Source organism: Canis lupus, chromosome 7, assembly GCF_003254725.2.
Source record: "Canis lupus dingo isolate Sandy chromosome 7, ASM325472v2, whole genome shotgun sequence".
Lineage (NCBI taxonomy): Eukaryota > Metazoa > Chordata > Mammalia > Carnivora > Canidae > Canis > Canis lupus.
The window spans coordinates 16,667,649-16,688,546 of record NC_064249.1 but is presented as its reverse complement, the minus strand read 5'-3'; the positions used below and the strand labels follow the sequence as shown (position 1 = coordinate 16,688,546).

Here is a 20,898-nt window from a genome sequence, read left to right as displayed (position 1 = left end):
AAGCCTTCAAGAAACTGTAAGAGAGCATAAAGATATATAGCCCTAGTCATGTAGCCTCTATTTCCCCACCAGTAAAGCCAGAGATATAGACTAGTTCATGTGTAAGGTCCTTTCAGCTCTATCTGTTTTAAGATGGCTTGTATCACAACAAAAATTCCATGGAATAAGCTTTCACAGTGCAGTGATCACACTTCTTACTCACCACACAATGGATTCTTGGTCATGTCAGGCTGGCCCAGGGATTTAGGGAAGGGTAAAACTTGGAATGTTCTACCTCTCTTCAGCAAACTGGCCTTAGTGATAATGAAGAATTATCACTGCTGCCACACATATAGAAATTCCAATTTAAGAAAAAACAAGTCAACAAATTAAAGGAGCTAGTGGTGTGGTGATATAAAAGAGGCAGGGGGCGTATATCCCAAGAAACTGATGAGGGTAGAAGAAGGGGAACATTATCTTTATGAATCTACCACGATGCAGGGTTTGGCTCTCAGTTTTGTAGGCTCAATTATCTACTTGGTCAATATAGAGAGAATGAATCTGTTAATCAGGGCAGACCTGGCTTAATAAAGTTCCCAAGATTGACATGTAAAAAGGGAACGTTAATGTACTAGTTTCCAGTGAGACTTACAACTGGATATGCAAGCAGGTAATTCAAGTTGTGTCACATATACAGCCTCTCCATGCAGAGAAGCTACCTGAGAAGCCAAGTTAAAATCAGAAGGTTGCTTTGCAGATTAGAGGAATTCATTATTTGAATCAAATGCTTAGTGCTATCACACTCTGCTTGCCAGGGACACTATCCCTGAAATGGTGGGATCCAAAAGGGCACCTGATCCCTGGACAGTGTTCGAGTGGGCCGAGACTATAAGAGACAATATAACCTTTATAACCAACTCCTGTCACGACTAGTATCCATTCTCTATAGCTGTTAATGTTTTATCAAGCTACCATCTAGTTCTGCTGGCCTGGGTGCAAATCTTATCTCTTTAAACTGCTGTTACATATCTTTTTTTATTCTAAAGTTCATGTGATCCAAAGCGTTTAGCTCAGAGAACATCACGTTATTCATCTTATTTCCAAAGGTATGGAAAGCTACATGGTAACTTCTACTAATTAAAAACAGTATTATGAGAACTATATGTCAAGTGCTTTTCTAAGCAGTTACATATATTAATTCATTTAATCCTCCCAATAATCCTGAGGTAGGTATTATTATAACATCTATTTTCAAATAAGGAAACTGAGGCACAGAGAGCTCATGTAGTAAAGCCTGAGCTGAGATCAAACCCAGGAGCTCTAGCTCCAGAATCCCTGTTCTTAATCCCTATGCTTTAATGGCTCTCAAAATAGTAACAATATGGACCCAAAGCCTGGGAAAATCAACACCCATTTTTGCCTGTACTGAGGCCTTTCTGTAGTTCTGTTCAGACTACTGTTATCAATAGTCATCCTGAAGACTATGGGAGCTAGGGAAGCTGGGTGGGGTGGGCTGGGCTGGAGAACTTAAGTAATTCTAGATCCCAGAGTTTGGGCAGCCTCCCATCCCCTATTCTCTTTGTTTTACCTAGGAACCTCATCCCAAATATAAATCCTGAGATTACCTTTCCTTGATGTCTCTGACTCTCAGGAATGTTCCAAATCAGAGACCCAAGGCAACGGAATATTGTTTTATTACTCTATTTAGTGAATTAAGTGGAATTGGTGCCTTACAAAATTAAAAAAGTAGATGATCCAGCAATTCTGAGTATATAACCAAAAGAATTAAAAGTGGGGTCTCAGATCTTTGTATACCCATATTCATAGCAGCATTATTCATAATGGCCATAAGTAATCCAAGTATTATTCAAGTATTCATCAATAGATGAATGGATAAAGAGAATGTGGAAACATTCCACATTTTAGTGTACATAAAACGGAACACTATTCATCATTAAAAAGGAGCAATACCCTGACACTTGCTACAGTTGTGGAAAGGAAATCAAACTAAGTGAAATAAACATCACAAAAAAAAAAAAAAATCAAGTACTGTATGAATTCACTAATATGAGGTACATAGAATTGTCAAATTTATAGAGCAGAAAGTAAAAAATTTATAGATGATAGAAAGCCCCTGCTCATCAGGGGCTGGGGAGAGTGGGGAATGGGGAGTTACTGTTTAAGGGGTATGGAGTCTCAGTTCTGCAAGATAAAAAAAGGTCTGGATATGGATAGTAGTGATGATTGTACAATACTACTTAAGGGTACTCTTAAAAATGGTTGACAGTAAATTGCATGCTATGTGTATTTTGCCACAATTTAAAAAAAATTAAGTGGGATTATCCATCAACACCTACTGATCTCTTCATATACTTCATATACATATATCTCTTCATATACATATACATATACTTAAAAAAAAGTGACATCCTTTGTGATAGACCAAATATTAGGTAACAGGCCCTATGTCTAGTCTCAAAATACTAAGATAAAATGAGGAAAGCTCACAAGTATCTGGAAAACAAACATCTTTTAAAAAATCATTACAGCGGCACCTGGGTGGCTCAGTGGTTGAGCGTCTGACTTTGGCTCAGGTCATGATCACAGGGTCCTGGGATCGAGTTCCACATTGGACTCCCCACGGGGAGCCTGCTTCTCCCTCTGCCTCTGTGTCTCTGCCTCTGTGTCTCTCATGAATAAATAAACAAAATCTTTACCAAAAACCATCATTACAATAACAAGATCTTTTAAGTTCACAGTTTAGAGTTCATTTTAAGCTATTGAAAAGCTATGTGTGGGTTTATTTGGACCCTGATAGTTATATCGTTATTTTTAGCACCAAGGTGAGCAGTACAGTTGGGAATAATGAGAAAGAGGTACTGAAAGCAGAGAGTGGTGATTAAAAGCAAAAGCTTTGGAATGTGACACACCTAATTACCATACCAGTCTGCCACTTGCTGGTGGAGTATTATTGGCTGAGTTACATAATCTCTCTTAGTCTTAGTTTCCTCATCCATAAAATGGACACATTAATTCCTAAGCCCTAAAGCTACTCTGAGGATTAAATAATGTAAATAAAGAGATTGTTTACCAGGTCTAACATAAAACCATTCATGGGGCAGTTGCAATTATTAATAAAATATTGATAGAATTAGAATAGACAGTAGAAAAAATAGGAATTGCAGGATCTTTCCAATTTTACCAAAACTATAAATTTTATCTTCTAGAAGAAGGAAAGATGTATTACTAGCATTTGTAATAATCAGGTTAGGGGGAGAAAAAAGTTTGGTTTTAATATTTTGCTTAAAGCAACAAGGGAAGTAATAAGTCCATGGTCATGAAAGATATTAAAATAATTGTAAGAAAATATTTTGTGCAATTTTTTGCCAATACATTGGCAATCTAGATGGAATGCATAATTATTAAATGTAAATTATAAAATTGAGTCAAAAAGGAAAGAAAACTAGTCAAAAACCACAGAAGATAAAGATGATCAAAGATCTAACTCTAAAAACATGAACAAGTCCAGATAACTCTGCAAGCACATTTTGTAACATGCAAAGAAAAAATAGCTTAGTAATTCCCTACTATTCAAACTTTTCCAGAGCATAGAAAAGAAGGTGGAAATATTCTCAATTCATCTTACAAAGCTATACTAATATCAAAATTGAATAGAGATGGCACAAATATATACTATGCGCCAATCTCACTTATACATATTGATTCTGAAATCATGTAAACAAAACAGAAACTAATTGAATCTATCAAGTAATTAAAATAGTAACCAGAATCTATTTTAGAAATATGAGAATAGTTCAGTGCTATATATATATATATAATTCATACATTTACAAATTAAAAGATAAAAAATAACACATTTTTTATCATTAGACCCCTCAAAAAAACATTTGACAATTTCAGCAGTCATTCCTAAATATCCTAAAACAATAGGAAATATAAACTGGTAAAATACCAACACTATTTCCATTAAAATAGAAACAAGAGATGCTTATTATCACCCAGTTTTTCAACACTGATTTGAAAGTCCAATTAATGCAATAAGATAAAAAAATAAAAGTGATATAAATTTTAGAAAAGAAAATGTAAGTTATCATTATCTTAAACATTATGATTGTATACTATGACAAAAAATATAACCTTAAACCAACTGTTAGCATAATAAGAGATCCCAGTAATGGGAAAGAAAGAGAATAAACAAATGTTTGAATCCATAGCTTCTCTTAACACTATCATAAGCAGGTAAAAAAAAATAAATAAGAGTCCCATTCAAAACAATATTTAAAAACAAGGTTTAGGGATCCCTGGGTGGCGCAGCGGTTTGGCGCCTGCCTTTGGCCCAGGGCGCGATCCTGGAGACCCGGGATCGAATCCCACGTCGGGCTCCCGGTGCATGGAGCCTGCTTCTCCCTCTGCCTGTGTCTCTGCCTCTCTCTCTCTCTCTCTCTCTCTCTCTGTGACTATCATAAATAAAATTAAAAAAAAATTAAAAAAAAAATAATAATAAATAAAAACAAGGTTTATTGTTTCATTTAGCACTAAACACTTTTCCTGAGACAAGAGTACAGATTTAAAAATTTTTAATCTTAGAAGGACTAGTATGTAAATAAAGGTCCCATTGTAAAATAGTTCACCCTTTCTACCCTACCTTAGTGTGTACTCATAAAGTTATATAAAGCTAAAATAAATCACAAAGCAAAAACTGAAGGTGTGGAAGGTTGTTGGTGTCAACACAGAACCAGTTAATCAGTTCATTTGGATATTATCTATAAGCATTAGACCATACTATAGTCTAGGTAACATGATAAAAAAAACTTTTTATATTGTAGTAATTATGTTGCTAGAAGACAGTGGTATTACATCATCATGACTAGAACTGAAATTTACTTATTAATTTTATATTTATAACTCATGTTTGATACATTTGATTAACACTGGGCTCACTTCCATTTCATTGCTGTGGGACTCAATGTCTTCGTTGAGTATTTAGTGGCAAGGCTGGGGAAAAGAAGCACATGGTAGGTAGAGTACTCAGCTTAAAATATCTGAAAGGAAAGATCTATTATAAAACGGTTTTATCAAAATCCCTTCTAATTAAAAAGATCTTTTACTCTTTGCATTATCACAGATAATAAAAAGGAGCTACACTCTATCATGCAGCACTAACCTTGAGAAAATTGAGATCTAGTCATTAGTATTCAGCCAAACCAAGTTATTTGCACAATAAATAAAATGTCTTAAAACGTTACGGATCCTTTATTTTAGGGATAAACACTCATTTGAAAAATTAAAATATGGAGAGTAATAGTATCTAAAATGAATTAAGTACTATGATTAACATTAAAAATTGTCATTTGCAAAATAAGTAAAAGATAATTAAAGACAGATTTCTTCACACACACACATACACACACACATTCCCTAAAGCTTTATAGATTTAACTGTTAGCTGATTGGGGTAGGGAGGAAATTAAAGTGTCCATTAAGAAATACCCAATCTCTAAATATGATAGCAAAATTGTCAGATTATTCATTGGGTAGAAATGTGTTTCATACCTACTATGTACTAGGTACTTAGCATCGTGAGATGATAAAAAATACCGCATTGGAAAAGGACCTTTTCGACATTATTACATCTTAAATGTATTATGCAACTGAGAATTGATTAATTATATTTAACATATTCAACATATACAGCAAAATTCTGAGTAATCAAATCAATTATACCCTTGAGCAACTCGATTTTTTAAATTCCTCTCACTATTCCCTTAAGTTGATTTCTACCCCAGGATTCTTTCCCAGTTCTAAAATAAGACAATAAAGACACCGTCTAAATAAAACCTAATACAAAAGAAGAGAAATGTAAGAGAAGGGACACATTAGTCTTAAATTCTTGTTTCTGTTTGTTCTCAGTAGCACTTCTCTAATGTTCAATTTTCCCTTCAAAGAAAATCTTGATTTATAAGAAGGGAAAAGTGCAATCGTCTTCAACATCAAAACAAGTACACTGTTTGGCTCTTACTAAAGTTAGCAAAAGATTGAGACTGAGGAAGAAATATTAAAACAAATCTTATATTCTAAGTTATATAATGCCACTTACCATAGTAATGGTCTGATACTTTGGTATATGACTTTTTAAAATAAATATTACCAACAGGTAGAAAATTTTCCTTTGCTCTGTTAAAACAGTATGGGGGAGAGTTTTTATCATGTGTTTGCAGATAACTTGAATGTTAATTTAAAGAAATGTCACTTCTATCACCTAAATGATAAATTTTCCAGAAGGGTGGTTTAATTGGGAGGAGAAAAATGCCATATTGCTTCTTCCTTCCAAGAAGAAAGGGTGCATTCCATTCCTGTGAACTCTTTCAGTCTCTCTCCATATATTTATACATGTATATATATCCACATACATACATATACAACTATGTATATATGTCAGTGTAGATACAGATATACATATATACATATGTATGCATATCTGTCCCACAAATGTTTGATTTTGAGATCTCTCTTCCTTTTCTTACTGATTCATTATGTTCAGTGTGACTTTCAAACTGTACTGCCTTTCACATTTTATTCATTCATCAATGAATAATTGAGTACCAGAATGTATTGAGCACTGCCTGCATGCTTAGCATTACATCAGATGTAAAGCAAGATACAAAATAAATAAAAGGCAAGTCTTTGCCCTCCAGAATCTTTTGATCTCTTCCAGGAGCAAGATAAAACATGATATGTCATTAAGTAATTCGTAAGACTAACGCCAAAATCAATGGTACAAGTAACATGCATTTTGCATCTATGTAGAATTTTAGAGCTTCAGAACACTTTCCCGTACTTAGTCCTCAGAACAATCTCGCGAAGTACGTTATTATTAGCTCCACTTTAGCAACGAGGAACCTGAAATTGAGGATTTTAAGTGGCATGCCTCAATCAAATAGATTATGAGTGGAAGTCAATACTTCAGCCAGGGTTTTTGATTCTAAGTCCAGGGCTCGTTTCAATACAGCACAGGAAACCAAGGATTGGGGTATCAACAGGGCAACAGCTGGCTTTCTGCTAGAGGTGGAATTGAACGAGACCTGAGAGGATGTCAGGAAAACATAAAGCTATCTGAGCAGCGTCCAGCTAAATGTCCAAAATAATTTTATTCTGCAAATATTTGTGCTTCGGTGTTACACACACAGCACAACTACCATTTCTTTAGTGTTAGTGCCTTTGCCTCCTCAGTAAGGGCTTTGCTCTCAGAAACGAGGATGTCCAATGTAATAAAAAGCTGGCCTAGCAGGATCATATAAATCTCAAATCACAAATATAAATCTTCATCTCAAACCTACTAATCCTCACACGTTTTGTTTCCCCACAGCACCGGAGGGCATAGCTCGCCCCTATCCTTTTCTTCCGTGCTTGCTCCAAACCACCACTTATTTTTAAGATGCCGGTGACTGACCCTACCCCAAATTCCACAGGTCCGCCCCAGGTCTGCCACGCGAGCCCTTGCCCAGAACCTCCGTCTCCCTCCCCAAGGAGATGATACCTAGTTCAGGCTCTGCAGGTGCCGTCGGGATGCTGTCACACAGCACAGCCAGATAAGAGACGACCTTTCGACTCCGTCCTTGGGGACTTCCCGCTGGCCGCGCGGCGTAGCTCCAGCCCCGGGAAAGGGGCTCCCGGCTCAGGAACGCAGCCACCGGCAGCGCACGGTCCCAAGTGATGCCTCTGACAACTAGACCGACGCTGGGCGCCCGGGCGCGCATCACTCCGCCCCATACTCCTGCCAACTGCAGGGGACTCGGTCCGGCCACCAGTCCATCCCACCCCACAGGCAAGTCCGGGCCAGCCGGACCTCACGCAGGACCCCGGCGACAGGTCGCTGGCGGCGGCGGCGGCGGCGGCGGCGGCAGCAGGAGCCACCCGCCCCCAGAGCCCATAGCCGCCAGCCTAAGACCCCCGCCGCCCCCCTTCCGCGGGACCGCAGAGAAGCGTTGCTATGGAAACCCCCTGGGGATCACGTGACGCCCGCGGACGGCCAATCGCCTCTCACCTCTGCCCGCGGCGCCGCTTTCGGCCCGCCCCCGGCCCCGCCCCCGCCCCCTCGCCCCGCCCCGCCCCCTTCCTGCCGCGAGCCCGCGCCTGCGCACTGCGCCCGGCGCGCCCTCCCTCGCGCGCGCGCCCGGGAGGAGCGGGGGCGGCGTGGGCGGCGGGCGGAGAGCATGTCGCCGAGGAGGAAGGAGCGCCGCCAGCGCGCAGGCCCAGAAGCGTCCGAGCCGCGGCTGCCGGCGACGCCCCAGAGCGGAAGAGGGAAGTGAAGGCGCCCGGGCTGCGGGTTCCTGGTGGGCTGCGCTTCCCGAGGGCGAGGCAGCACCGAGAGGAGGCTTAGGCCGCCGGTCCGGCTCGCGATGTCGAAGAACACGGTGTCGTCGGCCCGGTTCCGGAAGGTGGACGTGGATGAGTACGACGAGAACAAGTTCGTGGACGAGGAGGACGGGGGCGACGGGCAGGCCGGGCCCGACGAAGGCGAGGTGGACTCCTGCCTGCGGCAATATCCTTGGCGTTTGCCGGCCTCCCCGCGCTCCCGGCCCGCCCCGCCCCGGGACCCCGCGACCCCGCCCGGGGACCCCGCCCGCCGGGCCGCTCCCGGGGCAGGGGCGGCGGCTCTGGCCCTGCGGGGTCCGCCGGACGGGCGGCCGGGGACGCTCCCGCGTCTAGCCGAGTCACCCCGGGTCACCCCGGGTCACCCCGGAGCCCGCCCCCGCCCCGACTCCTCAGGTGGCGGCCCGAGTCGCTGCCCCGGGAAGCGGCGGGGCGGCCGCGCCCTCGGGGCTCGGAGGGGAGGCCTCGGCTGCTGTCCGCCGGCCCCGGGGGGAGGGGCAGGGGCCCGGGCCCGGGGTCACGGAGGTCCCCCCGCCCCTCCGGAGGTGTGCGATTGCGGGGAGCGGGCTGCCTGCGTCGTGGTGCTGGCGGTTCGCTCTTCGGCCGCGTTAGGAGAGTTCATTCCTCGCGGGGAGGCATGGGGCGGTGTGCACGGTCGAGGCCCCCTGGCCTTTTTAGCCCCTGGGCCCTTTTAATAATTATAGTTATTTACAGAGAAAGGAATTTGTTGCAGATACGAATGTGTTAGCCCCGGGGAAACGGAGTGAGTACGAAACGGCCAGCTCCCGACAAGGAAGCTTGGAGGCTTCTACCTGCGAAGCAAGGGGACAATGCACAGGGATGGCAGGTGGAGAATCCCTGGAAATATTTAAGATAAGCCCCAGTGAATAAAGTAGATGATGAGCAAAATAGACGATGAGTCATTTTGCGCAAAGCAGCATCATTTTTTATTTTTTTATTTTTTTTTTTTTTGCAATCCTGAAATCCATTTCCATTTCAGTTAAAATGCGGCTGTCAGTTCCTGGGGTTTTTGGTGTTGTTTTTTTTTTTTTTTTTTTTTGCATATTTGAATATTCATCAGTGTTGAGCGAGTATTTGGCACCACATCTCTTTTAGAAAAATGTAAATGTTGCAACAGCTAAAGCTGTAGTTCTAGAGATTCTCAATTACTGAATTCACTCACTTCTAATTATTCTTGAATGTATTCATAAGATAGGGAAGACTTTTTAAACCTCTCCTCATCAATGTTCTATTAAAGTATAATGGGGAAATAGGAGTGAAAATATTGGTTGTGACTATATCTAGTCTTAAAGGCACCTAAAATACAGCATTAAACATTTACCAACATACAGATGTTTCTTTGATTTCCACAACTCTCACAGTCAGCTGTTGCTCTGTTGCATTATTTAAATACGTAAGTGCTTTAAGTCTTAAAAATGAGCCAGTCTGCCAAAGGAAGCTTTTCTAGAAGTTTGTTAAGCCTTGGAAATAACAGCTTACCACCAGCCATAGGGGGTTTTTGTTTTGGGGTGTTTTGGTTTTGTTTTGTTCTTTTTTTTCCAAACATAAGCAATGAACATTATTCTGTCTGAAAACATTCTTTGTAATGGATAAATGACGTTTTGTGAACTAACTTTAGGTTGATGGGTGCTGACTCTCAACTGGTACGGCTGGATCCATAAAATGGATCTGCTTTCTAATCTCTTTATCTTAAAAGATATTGTCTCTTCTCTTGTTGCAACCAGAAGAGACCAGCTCTAGTCAGGCACTACAGATGGAGGAACAAATGAACTCTGTGGTTTTCCTTTTAGGGGAATGACTGTATATTCTGACAGTCTGATTGGCCTTCCGTGTCTCATACTTGCTAACTCACTGGTGCTTTCAAAGACTAAATTTAATAGGTATGACCTAAAACAGTGTCAATGACCTTTTTGGAAGTATAAGAGAAAATATGCAAAACAGAAAAATTAAGCTACAGCCTAAAGGACATTGAATTATTAGATCTTTTGTTAATATTGAGAGGTTACTAATGTGTATCATGTAGAGTGCTGGAATAATTACCAGCATTTTCTACAAGTATTTCAATTAAGATAGAATATAATTCTAGCAAAAGTTTGGTCCATATTTTTCCAGTTAAGAATCACATAAAAAGACATTTTGGTTGAGGGTATGCTGTTTCATTTGGGGACCTAATAATTCTAATACGTAGATATGTAATTTAAAATATACGTATCACTCTGAATAATGTTTCATATGTGTCTTACTGGAAAATAAAAGGCTCTCGAAGTGTTCATTTAGTAATTAGAGCCAGGCCGGAACTGGTCTTTGCCTTATTACCTCCTCTTATGTTCTCTGTGTTTTACATGTGATTGACATCCTTGAAACCAACATACTGAGTTTTCCAATATTGAACATAGCGATCGTGGTAATTTTTCTTTCTACGTATAAAGTCAAGTCTTAAGAACCAATGATACCTGGTAGTTCCGATGTTTTTCTGAAGGCTCCCCTTTGCTGCTATCCCCTTAACCTCCATCACAGGAAACATGACAGCCGCCCTACAGGCAGCTCTGAAAAATCCCCCTATCAACACCAAGAGTCAGGCCGTGAAGGTGAGTCAGACGCTGGTGTCTTAGCATTCTTTCCAAAATCCTCTGAAGTATCATGGAATCAACAAATAGTTTAACTGTTTATTGTCTTTGACATACAGGAGCTTACTCTGTGTAGTTTGTTAGGTAAAAATTTACATATGAAAATAATCTCACTCTAATACTGAGTTATGAGAGACCATTTCAGAGTGTTTAATGGAGGCACTCGAGGAATTGGAGCATAGGCCTGAAGAATAAACAATACTTTTACAAAATAAATAGATTCTATTTGGTTGCTTTTTAAAAATTTTTCTAAATTATCCAAGTATTAAATGTTTATAGAAAACTCAGAGAGAGGCAAAAAGGGGTAATCGTCATCATCCCACTGCCCAGAGATCATCGGTCTTTACTTTCTGGTGTTATATGCTTACAGAGCTTGTCTCTTAGTAGTTGTTTTTTAAATAAAAAGGGAGTTTTGTAATTGGCTTTTTTAATGATATTCATGGACATCTTTCCTTGGCAGTAAGTTTATTTCTATAAGCACCTTTTTTAATGGCTGCATATAGATATGCTGCAGTTTACATATAACTAATCTTTTGTCATGTATTTAGATTATTGACCTTTTGTTGTTGTAAACAGTACGGAAATGAACAATTTTGAGTAAACTGTTAATTATTTCCTTTGAATAAATTCCTAGAAGCGAATTGCCGGGTTTTAGAATGCCATTTTTTAAGGCTTTTGTTACAAGTGGCATTGCCAAATTGCCCTTCAGAAAAACATGACTTAACGTTCCCTGCAACAGTCTTTCCGGAAATACTTGAGAACTTACTTACTAATTGTATAAAATGAAGCCCAGAGCTCTGACCCCATTGTCTGTAGGAGCCCTAAGGATCTCTTTAATTTGAGTACTAGTAATAACTTAGGTAAATGCATAATAATTATCTAGGCAACAATGAGAGGAAACATTTCTTTGGTTTTTGAAAGTGGTGAGGGACGTCATTGAGATTTCAATTTTACCACCTTCTGCTTTTATATGGGTGAGTTTTTATCACAGTTTGTGGGTGGGAAGTTATAGCTGTGGTTGTAAGAATATTTTTCTAAATTGGGTAATTGCTTAGTCTTTAAACTGAAGACAGCAATAGGTGGTAGAAACATTCTGTAAACTCCTGATCAGTAGGAATGCCAAAGATAATCACTCTTTCTTGAATAGGAGAAGTGAAATTGTTGAAAGGGTAAATTAAGTGTTCTTAATTAAGTGCTTGGCTTCTTGAGTGGAAAAATAACTTTGCTCTTGGAGCAGCCTTTTATCAGAAAAAAAAATTATAAATGAATATCACTATATCTACCTACTGTAGACAGGAAACTTAAATTTTCTTAAAAAGTTATTTTTATTAACTATTATTGAAGGATGGTTCAAGGTAGAACTGCAATTCATTGTCTTTGTCTTTGGGGTTTTCTCTGAGGTCAAGAAGTAAAATTTAAATGCCGACTTAATAAAGTTGGAAAATTACCATATCTCTTTGTAAGCAGATGCTTTCAGCTCTCCTTCAAACATGTCAAGAATCTGTCGTTCTCCTGAGCTACCATGCTAGCCCAAACCAGCCTATGTTATTGCAGTAACTTCCAGACTGGTCTCCCAGCCTTGTCCCCTGCCCCTCACCAACTTCCCATCAGCTCATCCTCAACATGGCAGCCAGAGTCAGATTATATCACTGTTATCTCATACACAGGTCAGATTCTATCACTGTTCTCAATATCTTCCAACATCTTCTCCTTTCTCTTAATGAAAGCCACAGTCTTCACAGCGGCCTGCGAGGGCTTACGTGGTCTGTCTTCGGCTACCTCCTGACCTGTCCTACTCCTCCACCATGTCGCTGGCTACCAGGGATCTTTCTGCTTTCCTTGAACACCCTGAACATACAGTGACAGCACATGTTCTTTCCTTCTTTCCTCTGAATACTTTTCTCAAATACCCCTAAGGATTCTTCTTTCATGTCCATCAGGTCTTTTTTTTTTTTTTTTAAGGATTTTATTTATTGATTCATGAGAGACACAGAGAAAGGGAGAGGCAGATACACAGGCAGAGGGAGAAGCAGGCTCCACACAGGAGCCTGATGTGGGACTCGAACCCGGATCCCCAGGATCACACCCTGGGCTGATGGCTGAGCCACCTGGGCTGCACCATGTCCATCAGGTCTTAAGTGTCACCTTTTCCAGAACAACCACTCTACGTGCTTACGTGTGAATGCTCTGTTCTCTGTGTCCCCAGGATCGAGCGGGCAGTATTGTCTTGAAGGTGCTCATCTCTTTTAAAGCTAATGATATCGAGAAGGCAGTTCAGTCCCTGGACAAAAATGGTGTGGATCTCCTCATGAAATATATTTATAAAGGCTTCGAGAGCCCCTCTGACAACAGCAGTGCTGTGTTACTGCAATGGCATGAAAAGGTAAGTTACGACCTAGAGTCCCTCCAACTGGCCACTTATTGATAGAAAGTAACCATGACTGCTCTTCTCACCTAAATCATTATTTTGACTACATCATTTTCTTTACAAATAAATGCATGAAAACGAAAGCTTAGATTTATGTTTCCTAACCCTAGTCTTAAGAGATTTTGGTTTGCAACACATATTTATTCAGTAACGATTACTGTTCATTCAACATGATCTTGAACTTGGAACTAAATCCGAACTTTGAAAATAAGATAAACAATAAAAGTAAAAAATTCGTTGACCATGGCCAGAAGGTTAGAAACACACATGTGCCCAAGGACGGATGAATAGATAATCCTTTTTTTTTTTAAGATTTATTTATTTATTCGTGAGAGACACAGAGAGACACAGGCAGAGGGAGAAGCAGGCTCCATGCAGGGAGCCGGACATGGGACTCGATCCCAGGACTCCGGGATCACGCCCTGGGCAGAAGGCAGGCACTTAACTGCTGAGCCACCCAGGGATCCCCCAGATACTCCATTTTATGCATACACTACATTTTGTTTTTTTGAACAACAGAAAGAAGGAAATTACATACATGGCACAGCACGAATGAACCTTGAAAACGTTGTGCAAGGTGAAGTAAGCCTGTTGCAGAAAGACAAATTACGGTGTGATTCCACTTACAGGAAATACCTCGAAGAGGCAAATTCAGAGAGAGAGAGAGAGAAGATGAGAGGTTATCAGGGACTGGGGGAAGGGAGGATAGAGAGTTCTTACTTAATGGGGACAGTGTTTCTTTTTAGGGTGATGAAAATTATTGGAAACAGTGGTGACTATAATCCTGAGAATATAATGAGTGCCACTGAATTTTACCCTGAAAGATGGTTAAAGGAGCAAATTTCATGCTCTGTATGTTACAGGATTTAAAGAAAAGAAATCAGAGGTGGGGTAAGATCAAGAGTTCTTCAATGTTTTTCTGTTTTCATGCATTTGATTCTGCAGTGTGAGCAGATGGTGGTACACTGTCCCTCAAAAAATAGCTAAGGGAAATTTTTAGCGTTAGGTAAAAAGTTGGTAAGGTCATTTTTAATACCCAACTCTTGGGTAATATGGGTACAGATGTGAACAGTGTAACATTTAAATAGAACCAACCACAGGGAAGGGGTATATTCTAATATCTCTCAGTTCCCAACTCTCAGTCTTTAGAAGCTGTTGTCCGTGTATCTGAGTGAAAACACAAATGGAAGATGAGAATAGGCTGTAGAACTTGTCTTAATCAAGTCACTTGATCACTCATGCACTGTCAAAGAGAGCCTAACTTTTAGGGACAGGGTAACCAGACCTCCCTATTTTCCCAAGATGGCTCCAGTTTATGCCTGTTGTCCCAACATGATTATGAATAGTTCACTTTCACTCAGTGTACCAGTTGGAGAATAATGTATATGGTCATCCTATTCAGGAATACTTTGCGTTTGCCAGACACTGTACCATTAGATGATGTTTCATTTAAGCCTTAGAACAACTTTAGGAGGCATATAAGCATCTTTATCACCCTCAATTTAGAGATGAAGAGCCAGCTTAACAACCTAAGCATCCTGGTTCCTGTACAGTCCCAGGATCATAGCAGACACTGATGGAGCACTTACTGTATTCCAAGCATTCTCCTAATCACTTCATAAATAACTCCTTTAATCTTCATAAAAATAGTAGGAGGGAAAGCTTGCTATCATTCCTTTTTTGGTGGATGGGGAAACTGAGGCACACATCAAGTCTTCATTGCTTCCTAACATCATCACCAATTTTTGCCTGTCTGTCTGCTAAATACTTCTCCAGCCACACGCTTAGATACCCCTCTGATGCAGCTCTTTGCAGCATCTCCCCCAGATTTTTGCTGTAACTTCCTACACAGGCCTCCAGCCACCAGCTCTGCTTCTCTCGAATCTGTTCTCCACCCGGTCGCCAAATGCCCTCTCTGAAATCCAGATCTACCCTTTCAGTCACCTGCAGAGTAAAGCTCAAGTTCCAAAGTCTAGCCACTCCTCTTTTATGCCGTTCATCCCCCTTGCTCCAGCAGTGAGCAGCATAATAGTATGTTTTCCCAGGACACACCTTACTGTTTCACACCTCTGTACCTTTGCTCAGGATTTCCTCCCTGCCTGAGTACCTCCTTACCCCAGGGCACACCTCTGTCATTTCGTACATTATGTTATATTAACATAATCTCTCTTTTATGTTCTGTCCCTTCCTAGTAGACCAGAAGGTGCTATATCCCTAGCATCTAGCACAGTACTCGGTACACAAAAGTATTCAGTAAGTAAGCTAGAGCTTTCAGCTCCTGACACTTGATCATGACTTCCAGTCTTTCAAGGTAGTGTCAAAATTAAAGTTCCTAAGTTCTTAGCTATTAAATGATACACTTTTAGCTTGGAGGAATAAAAAGAATCTAACAAGCTGGCTGATCTAAATGGGACTTAGGGTAGTTGATACCAGTTTGAACTTTTTCCCTGACAGTGTTAAAAGAGCAAAGTGGGTATGCCTGGGTGGCTCAGCGGTTTAGTGCCTGCCTTCGGCCCAGGGCATGATCCTGGAGTCCCAGGATTGAGTCCCACATTAGGCTTCCTGCGTGGAGCCTGCTTCTCCCTCTGCCTATGTCTCTGCCTCTCTCTCTCCCTCCCTCTCTCTCTCTCTCTCTCTCTCTCTCACGAATAAATAAATAAAATCTTTTAAAAAATAAAAGAGCAAAGTGAATGTCCTAAATTTACATTTGAGCACATGTTTTCAGCAAGAACATGCTGTAAATCTTGAAGAACATCCTATTATGTGGGGGAAAAAAATTATAGAATGTAAACTAGTATCTCACGAGCATGTAGGTACACGAGGGCAGGGACTGTGAAGGTTTTATCAATCACTGGCTCTGCAGTGCTGGGTGCGTAATTGGTGTTCAAGAACGTTTATGAAAATTAATGAAGCCGAAGTTGATAGCCGCACACATTCCTTCTGTAAGAAAAAAAGTCTTACTTGGGTATGATAATTAGCCCTTTATAATTCCATCAGCGTTTACATTTTGGTTTGTTTTTAGGCACTTGCTGCAGGAGGAGTAGGCTCCATTGTCCGAGTCTTGACTGCGAGGAAGACTGTGTAGTCCAGCAGGAACTGGATATCCTGTGGGTGTGGGAGTCGCTGGTACAAAGACCAAAACAACCAAATGCCACCGCTGCCCTTTGGGTAGCATCTGTTTCTCTCAGCTTTGCCTTCTTGCTTCCTTTTTCATATCAGTAAAGAACAATTACATATCAGTTTTCCTTTTGTGAAAATTGGAATAACACAGAGGAAATATTTATGAACAGGAATGTTTCATGCTTTCAAAACGATTTCAGTGTATACTTGTCTGTATATAGTATAATTTGCCTTCCAAGTTTAATTGTGCAATTCTAACCCCTATTGGCTGGTGGGGTTTTGTTTTGTTTTTGCGTTTTTGTTTTTGTTTTTGCTGTTTTGTTTTGTTTTTGACTAATAGTGAGAAATTTGATCAGAGTTTGAGGCCAGTTTCCTTACTCATTGCTAGCCAGGAAATGATCTTTATAAAAAAATAATGTTTGCGAAACTGGCAGCCATTAACATTGCAAAACTGGACCATAATTCCCTTATTTAAGCAAAATGTGTTTCCAGAACAAGCGGTGAATGAACACCACTACCAAGTTCCAGCTTTGTTTCTGCTTACCTCCAGATCATGTGAGCTTAAGTACGCTTCTTCCTCTTTGCATCCAATAATCATGGCCTCTTGATTTCTTTGTGGTCTCCAGGGTCCAGAGCAAGGAGTCTTGCTCTACAAAAATATATCTATGAAATGCCAGAGCCTCTTTGACATGAGCATAAAACTTCGTTCTAATAATATGGCCCTCTTTGGGAAAATTACTCCAAATGAGAAAAGATGTGGAAACAGTGATGAAGTTCAAATTCTGGGCAGCCTCTGAATGAAATGCTATTTTCTTTAGAAACAGAATAGCTGCCTTAGACATTATGAGGCATATAACTAGTATTTCATATGCCCTATAAATGTCTTCAGTGTTCTTCAGGGTAATTAGGATCTTAAGAGATTTGGTTCAGATCCAGACACATACACATTCTGTATTTTAGCTCAGTGGTTTTTAAAAAAGGAAGATGCCACACAGCAAAAAGTGTTTACTTTGTTAGACAAACCAAATCGGTTCTCACAAAATGACCGGTGCTTATAAAAAGTTATTACTCAGTAACTCCAAAACCACCTGAATGCATAGGACCAAGAGGGAAATCAGCCTGTGTTTAGTATTTACATTGGACACCGGTTTCATAATCACTGTCTTATGTGAAAACTGGTGGAGAAAATTCTATAACCTCTTTGCTGTTTTTGATACCTGCTTTTTGTTTTGTTTTGTAAAAATGATAAAGTTCTGAAAATAAAATGTCAGTGTTGAATAATTTATTTTCCTAGCTCTTATTTTAATATTTCTGAACATGCGGTTAATTAAGAGGGAAGCTTTCCTGTTTTACCAGCAGGTTATTGTACTCTTGACAAGAAGTAATTTGGTACAGAAGATTTCTAAAATGACTTTGTTCAAATATAAAGTAGTGGGGTAAAGGGAAGAGCGTCATTAATGATGTCAGGACACCACTGGAGCCCTTGGAATGATTGCATAGCCCTCTGGATGCCAGCTGAGCATCTGGAGTATCACTGCCCAAGGACTTAAACTAATAACCTAGCAGCTGTGGTCATTTATTCCCGGCTTCTACACCCCTTCTCACACCGCAGCCTCTTTTGTCTTCACACTGGCCCTACTAGATTTCCTGCTTTAAAGCTCTAGAAACTAAAAAAAACAAAAAAACAACTAGAAATTGGGGCACCTGGGTGGCTCAGCGATTGTGATCCTGTGATCCCCGGATTGAGTCCCACATTGGGCTCCCCACAAGGAGCCTACCTCTCCCTCTGCCTTTCTCTGTGTGTCTGTCATGAATAAATATATAAAATCTTTTTTTTTTTTTTTTTTTTTAAGAGAAAGGGAGAGGGAGAAGCAGGCTCTATGCAGGGAACCTGATGTGGGACTCGATCCTAGGCCTCCAGGATCAGGCCCTGGGTTGAAGGCGGCGCTAAACCGCTGAGCCCCCTGGGCTACCCTAAAATTTTTTTAAGTAAATAAAGCTCTAGAAACTTAACAGGCAATTCAGAGGGCTGTGAGTTAAGAGAAAGTAAATAATAGGTAATCCAGTTGGTACAGCATAACCCCTTACAAACTTTAAAGTGAAAACAAAAGTGATATTGCAATACTGCTGTGTAAAATCCTTCTTCATGTCACTTTTACGACTATCATGTTAGGGAAAATCTTGGAGTTTCATATTCTATAGACCCTAAAATGGCTATGTTCAGAATCTGCCAACCTATCAGCTTCACTCAGGGAGATAGTAAAAATATTTAGCAGTTATTACCCTGGAAGGACTGACTCAGGATGGATGCCGGCTGCAAACAACTGGCTCCCCTGATTCATCTGGGCTGTCAGCCCGGGCGATACTGACCAGGACCGGGCAGGGGTTGTCCAGATGATTGGTACAAGAGTAGTTCTTTCCCTTCCATTCCCTTCTGCTGGAATCTCAGTGGGTCTTTTTCATTATAGCCATTTTCATTTGTTTTACTCTTGCCATTGTTGAAGGGGGAAAATGGCACACATACCTTTCTGGTCATTAGGTGACTGCACCATGTAGGTAACAGACTTGATAGGAAGTGTGATGATATCTCAAGGAAACTCGGTAACACATATGTGCAGTCAATCTGTAAATGGTACAAATTAACAAATATTTTTTTAAAAAACATTTACTGTGTTCCCAAGGATCATAAAGGACATAATAGAAGAGTAATAGTAAGTTAATAATAACTTCACTTATAGGGCACCCCGGGTGGCTCAGTGGTTTAGCACTGCCTCCAATCCAGGGCCTGATCTGGAGACCAGGGGTCAAGTCCCATGTCGGGCTCCCTGCATGGAACCTGCTTGTGTCTCTACCTCTCTCTGTGTGTCTCATGAATAAATAAATAAAATCTAAAAAAAAAAAAAAAAACATAAAAAACAGGTATGGATAATTTTATCCTCAAAATATTTTTGATCATTTCTTAAAATGTAAGTTGTATTTAGAGTATTCATCTCAAAGTAGTCTGTTAAACATCAGTAATCCTGCCTCGGTCCATGAGACCGAGTTACATGAGCTTTATACAATATATGAAACCTGACCCAGATAGATACAACACAAAAAGCAGGAAACCAAAGGCACAGAACTCCCAGCACATGGTAGTAGCACAGCTTTTAATTCCCAAAGCAAGATTCTGAGTAAGTGGATTAAAACACAAAAGCCACCCTTTATTGAGTACTTATTATGTGCCCGTCCCATTGTATATTTAATCTTAACTGAAGCTTAGAGAATATATATAAAATCACATGGTTTGAGGGTGCCAGAAACAGAATTCCAACTCCTGTCTGCCTGACTCCAAGGTTCCATCGTAATTTTTCTCATGTTTGGTGCTTGGGAATACAGGTATTTCCAGGACAGATGAGGACTGGGGCTTTCTCTAGAACTCTCAACCCTAGATGCATGGGGCTACTGTTGAGAGGTAAAACCCACTCGGGAGCCCTTCAGAGAGGTGAAAGTTGACAGGTGCTGAGGGAAGAAGACTTGAAGAGGTACTACACCAACAAAAGACATACTCAGCAGTGCACAGAACATAGCTATTTCTTTACTATGAGTTTTAATTGCCTTTTGATGATTTTTAAAGTGAGGTTAGAGTTCAACACCTATAACATGCCTAACTCTGCTAGAAAAGAGAAAAGTGGCTGAGGGTTTCTCAAAGCATGTAATTTCTCTGTATCTTGCTCTTTATACAGTTTTTTGTGTGTGGGGGGGGAGGGCTAGAGTGAGTGGTGACGGAGAGGGAGTGAGAGGATCTTAAGCAGTCTCCAGCTCAGTGCGGAGCCCAATGCAACACGGGGTTCAATCTCATGGCCCTGAAATCAGACCTGAGTAGAACCTAAAAAGTCAGTGACTTAACCAGTGAGCCACCCAGGCGCCCGACCTTCATCCAATAGTCTTACCAAGCTCTCTCTTTTCTGTGTTTTCACAGATGATGTATTTTAAGTAATAAATTTCTCTTTTAATTAGTTTTGTCATAATTCCATTTAGCAAGATCCAGAGCCTCAATCGTTCATTTCATTAGCCACGCTCAACAGATTTTTGGTCATAACTAAAAATCATTTGCCTAACTGCGTAAGAATCACTTTGGTCTCCTCCACTATCATCCGGGTGCCCCATTTTGGAGGTACTCAAATTGGCAGCTTATCTCGGACGATTATCTTGGAGTGCCCTCATTCTGATTTCAAAGCTAGTTGAGAATCAAGAGTTTTTGCAGAAGAAATCCTGGGAAATGGGACATCTCTGAGATAACTCTTGGCTTGAGGATATCAGAATCAAAATCACAGGGATCCCTGGGTGG

General features: G+C 40.6%; 2 protein-coding genes and 1 long non-coding RNA gene across 4 annotated transcripts in view; 1 reads left to right on the top strand and 2 right to left on the bottom strand.

The window, feature by feature from the left end:
- Positions 1-7,955, bottom strand: part of RGL1 (ral guanine nucleotide dissociation stimulator like 1) — a 250,144-nt gene extending 242,189 nt beyond the window's left edge. The window contains exon 1 of one of the 2 annotated variants that reach the window (XM_025430066.3): positions 7,537-7,955. The gene's annotated coding sequence lies outside the window, so the exon portion shown is untranslated. The remainder of the gene's footprint in view (positions 1-7,536) is intronic. The other variant, XM_025430063.3, reaches the window with a different exon arrangement.
- A 253-nt stretch (positions 7,956-8,208) lies between these two features.
- Positions 8,209-17,853, top strand: ARPC5 (actin related protein 2/3 complex subunit 5). Its single transcript, XM_049112148.1, has 4 exons — positions 8,209-8,542; positions 10,910-10,981; positions 13,227-13,403; positions 16,471-17,853. The coding sequence occupies exons 1-4, from the start codon at positions 8,399-8,401 to the stop codon at positions 16,531-16,533; spliced, it is 456 nt and encodes a 151-aa protein (XP_048968105.1). The 5' UTR covers positions 8,209-8,398; the 3' UTR covers positions 16,534-17,853.
- A 1,175-nt stretch (positions 17,854-19,028) lies between these two features.
- The window catches only part of LOC112648238 (uncharacterized), a 28,140-nt gene continuing 26,270 nt past the window's right edge, over positions 19,029-20,898 (bottom strand). Inside the window, exon 3 of the long non-coding RNA XR_003128847.2 lies at positions 19,029-19,191. This is a non-coding gene — a long non-coding RNA (uncharacterized LOC112648238). The remainder of the gene's footprint in view (positions 19,192-20,898) is intronic.

What these genes read in the sequence shown, in the direction of transcription:
- ARPC5 (XM_049112148.1), top strand. Translation starts at nt 8,399, where the DNA reads ATGTCGAAGAACACGGTGTCGTCGGCCCGGTTCCGGAAGGTGGACGTG. An exon ending in TGGACTCCTGCCTGCGGCAA is followed by an intron (nt 8,543 to 10,909) that starts TATCCTTGGCGT and finishes ACCTCCATCACA; the next exon opens with GGAAACATGACAGCCGCCCT. An exon ending in TACTGCAATGGCATGAAAAG is followed by an intron (nt 13,404 to 16,470) that starts GTAAGTTACGAC and finishes GTTTGTTTTTAG; the next exon opens with GCACTTGCTGCAGGAGGAGT.